The sequence below is a fragment of the Pan troglodytes genome, chromosome 23, assembly GCF_028858775.2.
Source record: "Pan troglodytes isolate AG18354 chromosome 23, NHGRI_mPanTro3-v2.0_pri, whole genome shotgun sequence".
Lineage (NCBI taxonomy): Eukaryota > Metazoa > Chordata > Mammalia > Primates > Hominidae > Pan > Pan troglodytes.
The window spans coordinates 41,756,520-41,770,396 of NC_086016.1; the positions used below are offsets into that span (position 1 = coordinate 41,756,520).

Below are 13,877 nucleotides of genomic sequence, written 5' to 3' on the forward strand. Positions count from 1 at the left end.
CTGAAAAAATTGGCACATGATTATCATTACTTCTTTCTTAGAATTCACTAGTAAGACTATAGGGGACTGAGGTTTTCTCTGTGATGTGTTTTTGATAATATATGTATATGTGTGTTTGTGTATATGTGTGTATCTATATGTCTTTTTTCCCCAGCTTATCTGACGAACACAAAGGTCTTCTCAGGTCAGTTTTAGCCAGTTGTCTTATCCATTTCAACTAAGGTATCAAATCTATTGCCATAATGTTGTTCATAATACTCTCTCATAATCTTTTGGTAATCTATAGGTTTTTTAGTTATATACTATCTTTAATTCTTAGAATTGGTAATTTGTAATTATTTTTTTTGATCAGTCTTAATAGGGGTTTATAAATTTTAATCTTTTTAAAGAGCCACCTTTAATCTTTTTATTTCATTTATTCTTATTTTTGTTGTTTACTTCCTTTTACTGACTTTAGGTTTAATTTGTTCCTTTTTTCCAAGCATCTTAAGTTAGAACCTTCTATTACTGATTTTTAAGGCATTCTTCCTTTCTTATATAAGCATTTAAAGCTGTAATTTTCCCTCTAGCAATTTCCTACTAGTTTTAATGCATCTCACATTTTTTGATTTTCATTATCATTGTTTGAAATATTTTCTCATTTCTCTTCAGATTTCTTCTTTGACTCATAGATTATTTAGAAGCATATTGCTAAGTTTCCAAATATTTGGAGTTCTTCTATGTATTTCATTGTTACCAATTTCTAATTTAATTCTGCTGTGGCCAGAGACCATACTTTTTAAAGATTTCAATCTTTTGAAATTTATTGTTACTTTTTGTTTGTTTTCATACCGCACTTTATTTCAAAATACTTTTTGTTTTTAATGATGCAGTATGTGTTCTTTCTTGGTGAATGTTCATTTTGCACTTGAAAAAGAATGTTAAAAAAAGAAAAATAATGTATTCTGCAGTGATTGGATGTTGTGATTTAGAGATTTGAAGTAGGTTAATGTTTTTGAATAGTTATTCATACTTTCTAATACTCATGGATTTTTATGCCTAGTTCTATCAATTGCTGAGAATAATAAAGTCTCAAATTAAAACTGCAGATTTGTGTAATTTCTCCCTATAATTCTGTCAGTTTTTGCTTCATGTATTTTTGAAGTTCTTTTATTAGTTACATACACACGTTTAGTTGCTGTATATCCCTCATGTTTTGACCTATGTATCAATATGAAATGTTCTTTTTTAGTAATAATCCTTGTCTTGAAGTCAGTTTTGTCTGGTATTAATATAGCTACTCCCACTTTATTATGCTGTTTGCACAGTACATATTTTTAATTGTTTTACTTTCAATCAATTTATGTCTTTGTATTTAAAGCACTTCCCTCATAGATAGCATATAGTTGACTCTTGCTTTTCTATCCAATCTAAAGTCTCTTCCTCTTAATTGGAAAGTTTATTCCACTTCCATTTAATGTAATTATTGAAATGCTTGGATTTAGGTCTTCTATTTTGCTATCTGCCTTCTATTTGTCTGTTTTTGTCCCTCCTTTCTTCTTTTGTGTTGATCGAATATATTTTTACTATTCCATATTAATTCCTCAGTAGGACTTTGGCTATACCACTATTCTTTCTACAAGCGTAATTAAATATGCATGCTTAACTTATCATGAGTTAATCATAGTTAATACTGTACTACTTCATGTAAAATATAGAAATCTTTCAATGGTATAATTCCATGAACTTTCCATTCTTGGTGCTATGTTGCAATATATATCTACATATGTTTTAAACCCCAAAATACAGTATTATAAGTTTTGCTTTAGTTACATGTACTTTTTAATTAGAAGAAAAAATATGCATAGTATTTTATATTTATCCACATATTTATCATTTCCAGTGCTCATCATTCGTTTCTGTAGATTCAGGTAACTAGCATAATTTCTCATTAGGCTGAAAATAATCCTTCAGTGTTTCTTGTAGTATGGATTCCCCGATGATCAGTTTTTATTCATTTGAATTAAGTCCTGTTTTCATCTTCATTTTTTGGTTCTGCTAGATATAGAATTCTGGGTTAATAGGTTTTGTCATTTAACACTTACAAGATGACTTTTCATTGTCTCCTGGTATAACACTGCTTATGATGAAAAATCAGGTGTCATTCATATTCTTGGTTCTCTGCATGTAATATGATAATTTTTCTTGCTGCTTTCAAGATTTTGCCTCTGGAATTCAGCTGTCCAACTATGATGTGTCTAGACATAGTGTTTTTTTCTTTAATTCTGTTTGAAATTCATTGGGCATTTTGGATCTGAAACTTTATTTCTTTCACACATTTGGAGAGGTTTGAGCATTATCTCTTCAAATGATTTTTTCTGACCCCTAACCTTTTCCTCACCTTTTGGAACTCCAATTACATCAATGTCAGACTGCTTGACACTGTTTCACAAGACTGAGTCTCTCTGTTTCTTTTTCTTTAATCTTTTTCTTTCCATTTTTCAGATTAGATGATTTCTATTGATCTATTTTCAAATTCACTTGCTCTTTCTTTCATTTTTAATCTTCTGCTAAGCCCTTCCAGTAAAATTTTCATTTCAATTATTTATCTTTCAGCTCCAGAACTGCCATTTAATTCCTTTTTACAGTTATTTGCCTGCCAAGATGCTCCTTTCTGTTCATTAGTTGTGAGTACTTTAAGTTCTTAAATGGATTTGTAATAGCTGCTTTTAGAATTTGTCTGCTAACTGCAACACCTGGGTCATCTAAGGGTCAGTTTCTACTGACTCTTAATATCTTCATTATGACCCATATTTTCCTATTTCTTCAAATGCCTAGTGATTTTTAAAACTTTATACTGGACATTTGGATGATACATTGTAAAGTGTCTGGATTCTGTGATACTCCTCTAAAGAACACTGATTTTTGTTCTGGTTGGAAGATAACTTGCCTGGCCTTTTCAAACTCCAGTAAGCAAAAGCTGGTCTCATCTCAGTTCTTTTGGCTTCCAGTAGGATTTTCTTTTCTGGTCAGACTCACTGGGGTCCCCCTATACGTATAGTTTAGTGGTCGGTCAAGAATTTGGGAAGAGTTTATACACAAATAATGAGGTTTGCCCCTTCTGAGTCTCCTCTTTTAGGTTTTCATTGATAACTTTCCAGCTTCCCTGCCAGAACCGAACTCTCTCTTTTGACACTCCAGGCTATGAGGACTGAAGAGTACCCTCAGAATCTTAATTTCAGCTACTGTATTTTTCAGCTCTACAATTTTCATTTGATTTTTTTTTTTTTTGACACAGGATCTCACTGTGTCACCCAGGCTCTCACTGTGTCACCCAGGCTAAAGCGCAGTGGCATGATAATGGCTCCCTGTAGCCTCAATCTCTTGGGCTCAGGTGATCCTCCTGCCTCAGCTTCCAGGGTAGCTAGGACTACAGGCACATGCTACCACATCTGGCTAATATATATATATATTTTTGTAGAGATGGGGTCTCCCTATGTTGCCCAGGCTTATCTTGAACTCCTAGCCTCAAAGCAATCTCCCTGCCTTAGCCTCCCAAAGTGCTGGGATTACAGGCACAAGTCACTGTACCAGGTCCATTTGATTTTTAAAATAGATACTAGTATTCTGATGAAATTCTTCATCTTTCCTGTCTTCTTGATCATATTAATATTAATCATAGTTTTAAATTACCTATCTTATACATTCAGAATCTAGATTACTGTGGATCTGTTTCTGTTGTCTACTTTTCTCCTATATTTCTGGCCGTTTTTTCATATCCTAGTATGCTTGGTAACTTTTTGTTGAAAGTCAAAATTTTTAATGAAAAATTTTAAGAGCTCTCTGGAAAGGATTGAATTGTCTTCTGGAAGGCAGATGGAATACAAGTCAATCACTTTGCTCTAGGTGAAATAGGTTTTATTAATAGTATTTGTGAGGGCTGCTCAACTTCTCATTTGTCCTTACTCCTAGAGTATAGTCCTGAGGCCTAGGGTGTAGCCTATCCAGGGGTCCCAGTGGAAAGCCTGGAGTGTTTCCCATGGCTCCTCCCATTTGCTATATCCTGAACTCCAACATTTGTTTCCTTGTATCATCAGAATCATCAGAATCTCTGCATAGCTCACTGGCCTCTTAGAAGCTGCTTCCCATTTAGTTTCTTGGCATCTCATCCTGAACGCATGTAGCTTAGCAGTAGGCAAATGTTTCGAAATGACAAAAAGGTTTTAGGATTTCTTCTCTGTGATTCCCTCCCTCTGGAATACAGGCCCTTCAAGTCCCTGACACCTTGAAAGCTCAAACTCCTACCGTGTCTCCCAAGCTCAGTGAGACTGTGGAAAGCCTACGCCTCTGATTTTTCTTCAGCTTCTATTATCTTGCTCTGAGAAATGGCAAATGACTCAAGGTGGGGAAACTAAGGTGACTGAGGGACTCATCTCAATTTCCTTCCCCTGGGATCTTAACCTATTATGTATTTTCTACTTGGTTGTTTGATGATGACTTCAAACCAGCTTTTAATAATTTCCTAGATTTAATAATTATTTTTGGTAGTAGAATTAGATCAATACTATCTATTATAAGCAGACAAAAAAGTTCTCCTTGTTAACCAGTTTTAGAGGAACTTCTCGCTAAATTTTAAGTGTACTTGGTACACTCACAGCGACCAAAAAGTATTTTCAATGATCTTTTTGTGGTATTCATGAAATAAAAAAACCAAACGTATCAACTTCCCAGGGACAGCCAGGCACATAAGCCATCAGAGCCATCATAACCAGTACTAACAGGTTTCCACATCAGCAGTCTCAGAAGAAAAGTTAATTGGTTGACAAAACTGAGAATCAGTTTTACTACCTTTAGGCTATTCTGTATCAAAAAAGTCTTGAAAGAGCACCAAGGAAAATCTTTTGTTACTCATTGACCTTACTAATACCAATATAAATTTCTTTACCTTCAACATGGTGGCTTCCATTGTTTATATTTATATGTACTTTTGATCTGGGTTTGAGTCTGTTTGAAAGATTCACGTTAAAATCTTTGTATTGGCCAGACACAGTGGATCATGCCTGTGATCCCAGAGCTTTGGGAGGCTGAGGCAGGAGGATCACTTGAGACCAGGAGTTCAAGACCAACCTGGGCAACATAGCAAGACCCCACCTCCACACACACAAAAATAAAATTAGCCAGGAGTGGTGGCATGCACCTGTAGTCGTAGCTACTTGGAAGGCTGAGGGGTGGAAGGATTGCTTGAGCCCAGGAGTCTGAAGCTGCAGTGAGCTATGATTGCATTGATTGCAACAGAACAAGACCCTGTCTCTAATAAAAATAAATAAATTTAAAAAGCTTTATATTTATATGAGTTGGTTAGCACTATTATATGTAAGAACCAATAAAACTACTACTTAGTCTTTGAAAAATTCATAAAAAATTATTATTTTACTAGTAAACTTTAAAGTAGAAAGCATAATTATATAATAGAGGATTTAGTAACTGAGAACCAATAACCTGAAATCTCAACTGGCTTTATCCTTTATTACCCAGTCTAAACAATATTGCAATCTTCTTAATGTTTTTTATATCTTTATAATATATATATAATATAAAAAAGACAAGATCCCCTGCCCCTTTTGTGCAATCAGTACACAGCCCTTTTTAAAGGGGCACACATACACCCGTGTGTATGTGGGGGTGTGTGTATACACCAATACACATAATAACCAATTCTTTTTCATATAATCTCTTAATAAGTAACCTACATGTCTAACAGAAAGCACTTACTTCACGCTAGTTCCTTCTAATTTGGTCTGCACCAAAATTGCTCAGAACTTATATTCAACCAAGGACTCAGAACCCACGGTGATGAATTATCTATTAGCCCTTTAATAAAAGAGGGACTTTCCCAACTAAGAAGTATGTGTATGGCATGTACATTTTAATATCACTGATGAAGAGTGAAAGGAGGGAACCAAAAAAGGAGACAGAAAGCAGAGAAAAGTAAAATAATGCTTCAAAAGAGGTTTTTTGTTTTGTTGTGTGTGTGTGTGTGTGTGTGTGTGTGTGTTTGGCAGACTCACCCCGTGTGGTTGTCTTGAGGATTTTATCATCCATCTGAATGCTGGATTGTGCTGGTTTCTGGTAGGCCTTGTTGATTACAATCTCCTTCACTCGGTCAAATATTTTGAATGAGGGAGAGAGACAGAGTGTTTCTACAGAGGCCTGGTTATGGAAAGTAGAATCTGACTTTGATACCCTTAAGTCAGGGCTGATAAACTCCTCTTTACTTGACCAACATGCTGGTAAAATTGTCAATGTTTTAAGACCTTCTGCAGCTGATTGCTTTTCTAAAGGTGTTTCCAAGAGGTTTTCTGTGACAGTATTTGTAAGGATACCATCTGATCTCTTGTCCAAACTCACATCTGTCTGCCCAGAAGGACTATTTTCTGAGAGAGTAGGCACAGCATCTATAAAAGAACAAATAAGAACTATAATCAAAAAATAAAACTGAAAATACTCTATTTCAAATCTGTTACAATTTTAATAAATAGGATTTTTTAATGTCATAACAGAATTCTTTCCTATTTAGCCCTTCTGCTTTCTTACTATGCTTCTATATTCTGCCTATTTAAAGTACACCCAAGCTATAATTGACGCCTTAGTCATTTTGGTAGCTGCCTTATCCCTCTCTCCTCACTGAAGCACAAAGCAAGGAAAGCTTCAAATAACTTGTCTTTAAATATTTCTCCCTTCACCCACTTATCCGTCGCTGAAACCACCATATTTTTAGTACTTTCCAACTTTCATCTTTTTTACAAGATAAACTAGGGAAAATATGCCACATCATACTGGTCTATCCTTACAGAACCCTCAGCTACAAAAAAAAAAAAAAAAAAAAAAAAAAGAAAGAAAGAAAAAGAAAAGCTTTCTTCCCAAAAATAAAGAATGTCTTCTTCCACACAGTCTCTATATACAAGGCACATTAAAGAAACTCAGTACTTTAGGTAGAAGCTTAATTTTAATAAATGCTTTGTCTATACGGAAGAAAGGAAACAATCTTTCAGAGCTGTTCTGACAATTAGTAAAATGTAAGTTCCACTGGGCTGGAGATCTTTGTCCATTCTAGTGGTTAATATCACCAAAGTACATAAAATAGTCCCTAGAATATAACAAACAATGTTTATTACAAATAGAAAACACTGAAGGAATTGTAAGAAACTGAAACTGAAGGTGGGCCTGATCCAGGAATGTCTATTGAATCTACGCATTATAGACCTGGTCCGAGTTTCTAGATGCAAATTCTTAGGAACACCCTCAAGCGCCAGGGCTTGCTCTGTAACAGCTCCATCTGAACCGGGATATGAAAAGAAAGACCGTTATTTTTACGAGGTTGTGTTCATGAAACGAGAAGCGTAATGAGGTAGAAGAGGGCCAAAGGAAGAGGCTATCTTTCGAAGCTCCCAAAAGAGGACACAGAAATTGCGTGATTCACTATCGAGTGATTATACATCACAATGTATGTCATAAAATACTTCAGAATGCACATTTACATGCTATCCTCATCACTTTTGGGCTCTGAGTTATTAAAGAAAAGAAACTTTTCTTTGTCTCTATAAAGCTTCCTTTTCATTTTCATCTGCAGTTGGAGGTTAGCCTTAGCAAAAATACTGCTGGTATGTACCACAGAATTAAGACAGTTCAAGAAACTTACATTACTATCTTCACCAGAAATTCCATTTTTCTTCCATCCTCTCATCTTTTAAAACTCAATTCAAGTATCACTTTCTCTTTAAAGCTTGCCCTGACCCTTTTCTTTCCTCACCCTATCCTATTATTGTCTATCTTCACATGTCCTGTTTGAAGCTCTGTGAGTAATTATAACACTTCATATCTCATTTATCTTGTCCCCTACCTGACAAAAGTCTCCTTGAGGAGACCTTGCAAGGAGTCATCTTCGTGTGTCAGCACCTAACAGTGCCATTCCCAGAGGACAGGTTCAATGAATGCTCATTGGGTGCAAGGGAAACTGAAGCACAAAGATGAAAGAAAAAGTAACGCCTTCATTTTTCTAAACTGAATATAGTTTAACTGCTTAATAATGATTAAAGGAAATAGGTAGATGAAAAGAACCTCTCCTAAAATATTCCTAATTTGCATATGACTGAATTATATTTAGATGATTGAAAGTCTGTTAAAAATACCAAATATAAGCCAGGCGCAGTGCCTGTAGTCCCAGCTACTGGGAGGCTGAGGTGGGAAAATCACTTGAGCCCAGGAGTTTGAGACCAGCCTGGGCAACATTGTGAGACCCCATTTCTATGAAAAACAAAACAAAACAAAACAAAACACCCAAATGAATATATTCCTAGTTGAGTACTAGATTACTAGATTTATGGTATTTCAAAGTGACTTTGCATATCACCACATTTACATCAAATCATTCATTAAAAGTGAATTTTAGTTAAATATTTTTCCATTGACTTTCATTTTACATGTGAGAAAAACAAGACAAAAATGTTTTGCTCTATATGTAATAAGATCATCTTAAAATTTAGCAATATTAAACTAGGACATTTCAGAATGACCAGAACTTTCTGATGAAAATATTCACAATACTTAATCTAAATCTCAAAATTGAGATGCATAAAGTTGTCTGTATGGCTGCCATTTTAAGGTTTAGTAAAAAAGTTTAAAATGAAACAAATGAACAAATCCTTAAAATTCAATGAAGCAAACCAGACAGAAGTCATTCCATTTCTACCCACCCCCTTTCCCATTAGCCCAGGAAGAATAGGCTGCAATCTTTTGGTTGCTTGGACTTTTGCTAAAGTTGCTAACTTTTTAAATGAATCAAATACTATGACCTAGAAGAAGCCAAATGAAAAATAATGATTTGAAATGGATAGTACATTATTTCAAAGAGAAAAATGTTTACTTATACAGAAAGCTAAAGAGTCTTGAAGATTCTAGAAAGCAAGTTGTACCAGGTTTCTCTTCCATCAGCCTTCATCCACCCCTGCTGTCTATGCAATACGTCAAATTATTCCTCTCCAATTCAATTACTACTTTATAGTTTATATTTGAAAATCCTTCAAAAATTGCCTCTTGTGTCAGTGAGAAAGTCCAAATTCCTTGGGTTTCAAAGGCCCTTCATTGCTTACTTTCTGTTGCTATTCAACAGGAAACAAACCCTCAGTCAGGCCATTCTCCCTGTCACTTCACACGCCATGAGCATTTACATCCATTTAGCTTCATTCTCCATGTTAACACAGGGCTCTTGACCATCATCACTGATTCCCCATCCTGGAATACCCTCTTCTTCTCCACCTATTTAAATCCTATTAAACCCTACTATTCCTCAAATAACTACTACTTCTAGAAGCTATTTCCAATCATGTCTACCACTCTATCTTAATCTCTCCCTTCTCTGAGGTAATATTTCTATAAACTCATTTTTCACTTAATTATATGCTATTTAGTGCCTATCACATATCATATTAAGTTCCTGCATTTTGACTTTATAACTGCATCATGCTTTTGCATATAGGAGGTGTCAAATGTTTGTTAAATTTAACTATATCTTAATTTATAAATTATTTAATATCAACTTTATATGTTGATTTTCTGTATAACAATGTATATTGTATTTGACGCCTAAAAATAGGAATGGTCCATCAAGAAATCATTGTTAGTACCCACTGTTTGTACTGAACTGTATTAAATGCAGGAGATATGCACAAGCGGAAGTCACAATTCCTACTGTCGATGAACTAATGCCAATGAACGATGAATTCCTATTGTCAATGAACAAAGTATGGATTATGTATATATAGATAGATACATATACACACACTAACTTGTGTATATGTACATATATACACACACTAACTTGTGTATATGTACATATATACACACACTAACTTGTGTATATGTACATATATACACACACAAACTTGTGTATATGTACACATATACACACAGGTGTATGTACAATAAACACATAAAAATTAATAATATAAGTTACCAGTTCGATTTCACAGTGTCTAGAAAATTGTAGCTTCCCAATAAATGAATGAACATGAATATATTTGCTCAGCAACAATTTGAACATGTTTTAGTTTGGATACCCCAAAAGGCAGACTTGGATGCAAGTAATTTGGCCAGTGATTTAAAGAAGCACAAATGAGGGACCGGGAAAGTTAAAACAAAGAAGGGACAAAAGTCAATAAAGAGTATATTAACAAGCAATTTACTGTTGTGGGAAAATGAGAGCCACTCCTGTTGGGTTGCCTCAGAACTGTCCTCCCAGGGATGAGAAGGTGGAATATTTTTTCAATAACTCTTAACTATCACTGGTTGAGGGTTGACTCTGGGCATTAAATCCCTGCAACTTCCAGGCTACCCTGCACTTAGGATGAACAAGTCTAAGGGCTCTGGAGAAAGCTCCGGGGTGGAGAAGAAGAGAGATACAGGTACTTTCAGTGTAAATGGAACTGGTCACCAAGGCTGCAGTAGTACTCAGAGGAAGGCCAAGAGAGTATGGGGTGGGGCATCAACAGTACCATCTACAAGATATAATCACTCCCCCTCCTTTCTCAAAACCGATTGAAATGACAGAAGTGGAATAAAAAGGCACCAACCAAAGGGGAAATAGAACAGAAGAGACAACAAAAGATAAGAAATGTCAACAAATTTTGTGAAAAGGAAAAGTTTGTGGAGGAGTAGAAGCAGCAAAACCTAAATGCCTGTAGAGGGGAAAGCCAATGTGATGGAAACTGATTCTCACAACATAACTCCAGAAAGTTTTAGGAATTGGGGACTGGGTATCTTAGAGGTCTGAGAACTTTGTGGCTTTGTTTTGGGGACAGCATCTTCATTCAAAGATAGTTGTATCTTGTTAGGTAGACAAAGAGGGTTGTTGTTGTTGCTCGGAAATTTAAATATGTGTAGAATGTGTATGATGCTGAGTAGGCAATGGATGGGCTGTGGCAGCTACTGAGCTGCTGTGTCAGCTTCATACTCACACCCTTCTATACTCTTGCTTTGTGATACTGGAGCTGTGACACCACATACCATGTTCATACTTTGCCAGTTAGCTTTTTGTTAGGTGCTGCCAACAAGAGGTGCTAGAGGGAGATGGGAAGGTTAGAGTAGGAAGAGAGGACTTGCTCCTTCCTGTTTGTCCTCTGCTCCTGACTGCAACACCCTTGCAACGCTTCTCCACTCCATCGGTGGAGAAGATAGAAAGAATGCGTTCTTGCCAGTTTCCATTTTTCCAACACTTGTAGAAGCAACCTTATCATACTCTCTTAACATTAGCACCCACCAACCAGCACCCCATCCTAAGAGGCCTGGGTCACCACCCCACAGAGCCCCTTCTTCAAGCTTCTAAATTTGAATAACTCCTCCAGCGTTAGGGCTGGTGACTTATCCCTGCAGTTGCTACCTTGATCATACCATGGGTATATGTATGATAAACACATAAAAATAACTAATAATATAAGTTACCAGTTCGATTTCACAGTGTCTAGAAAATTGTAGCTTCCCAATAAGTGAATGAACATGAATATATTTGCTCAGCAACAATTTGAACATGTTTTAGTTTGGATACCCCAAAAGGCAGACTTGGATGCAAGTAATTTGCCTGTACCCATGATATCCTTGGATGCAAGTAAATCAGCCTGTACCCATGATATCCTGGTACAGGCTGAGTGTCCCATATCTGAATTGCTTGGGACCAGAATTGTTTTAGATTTTGGACTTTTTCAGACTTTGGAATATTTGCATTATACTGCCAGCTGATCATCCCTAATCTGAAAATCCCAAATCTGAAATGCTCCAACTAGCACTTCTTTGAGCATGATGTTTGAGCATCACGTAGTGCTAAACAATTTTTGGATTTTGGAGCATTTTGAATTTTCAGATTAGGTGTGCTTAACCTGTACTCTTTTTTTTTTGCCCTTTCAGTTTTTAATACTTAATGTTTTTGTATTAAATTCTCTGTATTGTATCATATTTTTGTGATAATGGCAGAGTAGTTTCAAGTGGACCAACTCTTCTGTAGATAACAGCCAGAAAATTAAAAAATGTAAAGAAACCAATAACCTGAAGGCATAGGAGGGGGACCAAAAATAGGCAGAAACTGGAGAGGGAGAAGAGTTAGAAGGCAGAGAACGCTGGGGAAGTTTGCTGTTTTTCCAACTTGCTACCCTGAATCCAGCCAGCTCTACAGTAATTGGCTAAAAGTGGGCTGAAACCACAGTCTTAACTGGCCTGAAGAACCAGAAAACAAGATTCAGAGCTACCACAGCACTGGAAAGGGGAGAAATCTGGTTAAAAAACAAAACAAAACAAAACAAACAAACAAAAACTCAGAGAAAACCATACCTGTTATCATCATAGTCAAATTGCTGATAATCAAACATAAAAATGAAAATCTTGAAAGTACCCAGAGAAAGATGACCCATTCTATATAAGGGAAGAATGAGATGAATGATGACTGACTTCTCATCAGAAACAACAGAGGCTAGAGGATAGCAGAATGACACCATTTTTTTTAATGCTGAAAAAAAAACTGTCAATGCAGAATTCTATATCCAGCAACAATATTCTTCAAAATTGAAGGCAAAATCAAAACATTGTAAGATAAACAAAAACTAAGAGAATGAATTGCCCGTAAAACTTTATAACAAGAATTGTTAATGGAAGTACTTCGGGTTGAAGACAAAGTATACCAGATGGAAAGTTGGATCTTTGGGAAGAAATAAACAGTTCTAGAAATGGAAAATATATAGGAGAATGTAAAAGATTGTTTTTACTCTTAATTTTTTAAAAATAAAATATATGTAACTGTTTAGAAAATGTAACAATATGTGTGGAGTGTTATAACAAATGTAAATATAGTTTAAACGACTATAGCAGCAGTCCCCAAGCTTTTTGGCACCAGGGACTGGTTTTGTGGAAGACAATTTTTCCACAGAACAGGGTGTGGTGGGGATGGTTTGGGGATGAAACTGTTTTACCTCAGATCATGTGGCATTAGATTCTCATAAGGAGTGTGCAACCTAGATCCCTCGCATTGCAGTTCATAATAGGGTGCTCCTATGAGAATCTAATGCCGCTGCTGATCTGACAGGAGGCGGAGCTCAGGTGGCAATGCTAGCCCACTTGCTTCTCACCTCCTGCTGTGCGGCCCAGTTCCTAACAGGTCACAGACTGGTACCAGTCCGTGGCCCAGGGGTTGGGGACCCCTGGACTATAGCATAAATGATGAGATGGTAAATAGGCCTATGTGGTTGCAATGGTGACACAATATTAACTCTAAATAGACCGTGAATACCTAAAGGTGTATAATTTAATCCCTTGGTATAACTACCAAGTCTAATAGGTAAAGTGGAATTCTAAAAATTATTGACTTAACTCAAAAGAAGAAAGGTAGGTAGGAACAGAGGAACCAAACACCGACAAAACAAGGAGAAAGTAATAGAAAAATAGTAGTTGTAAAGCCAACCATTTCAATAACCACAGTAAATGCAATTAACAGGCACAAATTTTCAGACTGGATAAAAAAGATCTAATTATATGCTGTATACAAGAGACACCCTATAAAAACAAAATTGCAAATGGGTTGAAAGTAAATGCTTTATAAAGATATACCATGGAACGATAAGTATAAGAAAGCTGAGTGGCTATAATAATATCAGATAAAATACACTTAGAGACCATGGTATTAGTAGAGATAAAAAGGGATATTTCATAATGACAAAAGGGCCAATCATCTGGAAGACACAAACATAAATGTATATATGCCTAAGAACAGTGCTTTCAAATACATGAAGCAAAATCTGACGGAATTAAAGAACTAGCTAGGCGCAGTGGCTTATGCCTGTAATCCCAGCATTTTGGGAGGC

General features: G+C 35.9%; 1 protein-coding gene across 7 annotated transcripts in view; it reads right to left on the reverse strand.

Annotated features, from left to right (window-relative positions):
* ENTHD1 (ENTH domain containing 1) overlaps positions 1-13,877 on the reverse strand; it is a 151,018-nt gene that overhangs the window by 16,138 nt on the left and 121,003 nt on the right. For 4 of the 7 annotated variants that reach the window (XM_001166227.6, XM_016939205.3, XM_054675907.2 and 1 more), the window contains one exon: positions 6,048-6,434. In XM_001166227.6, coding sequence (XP_001166227.3) covers positions 6,048-6,434 — 387 coding nt within the window. The remainder of the gene's footprint in view (positions 1-6,047; positions 6,435-13,877) is intronic. The other 3 variants (XM_016939206.3, XM_054675910.2, XM_054675909.2) reach the window with 1 other exon arrangement.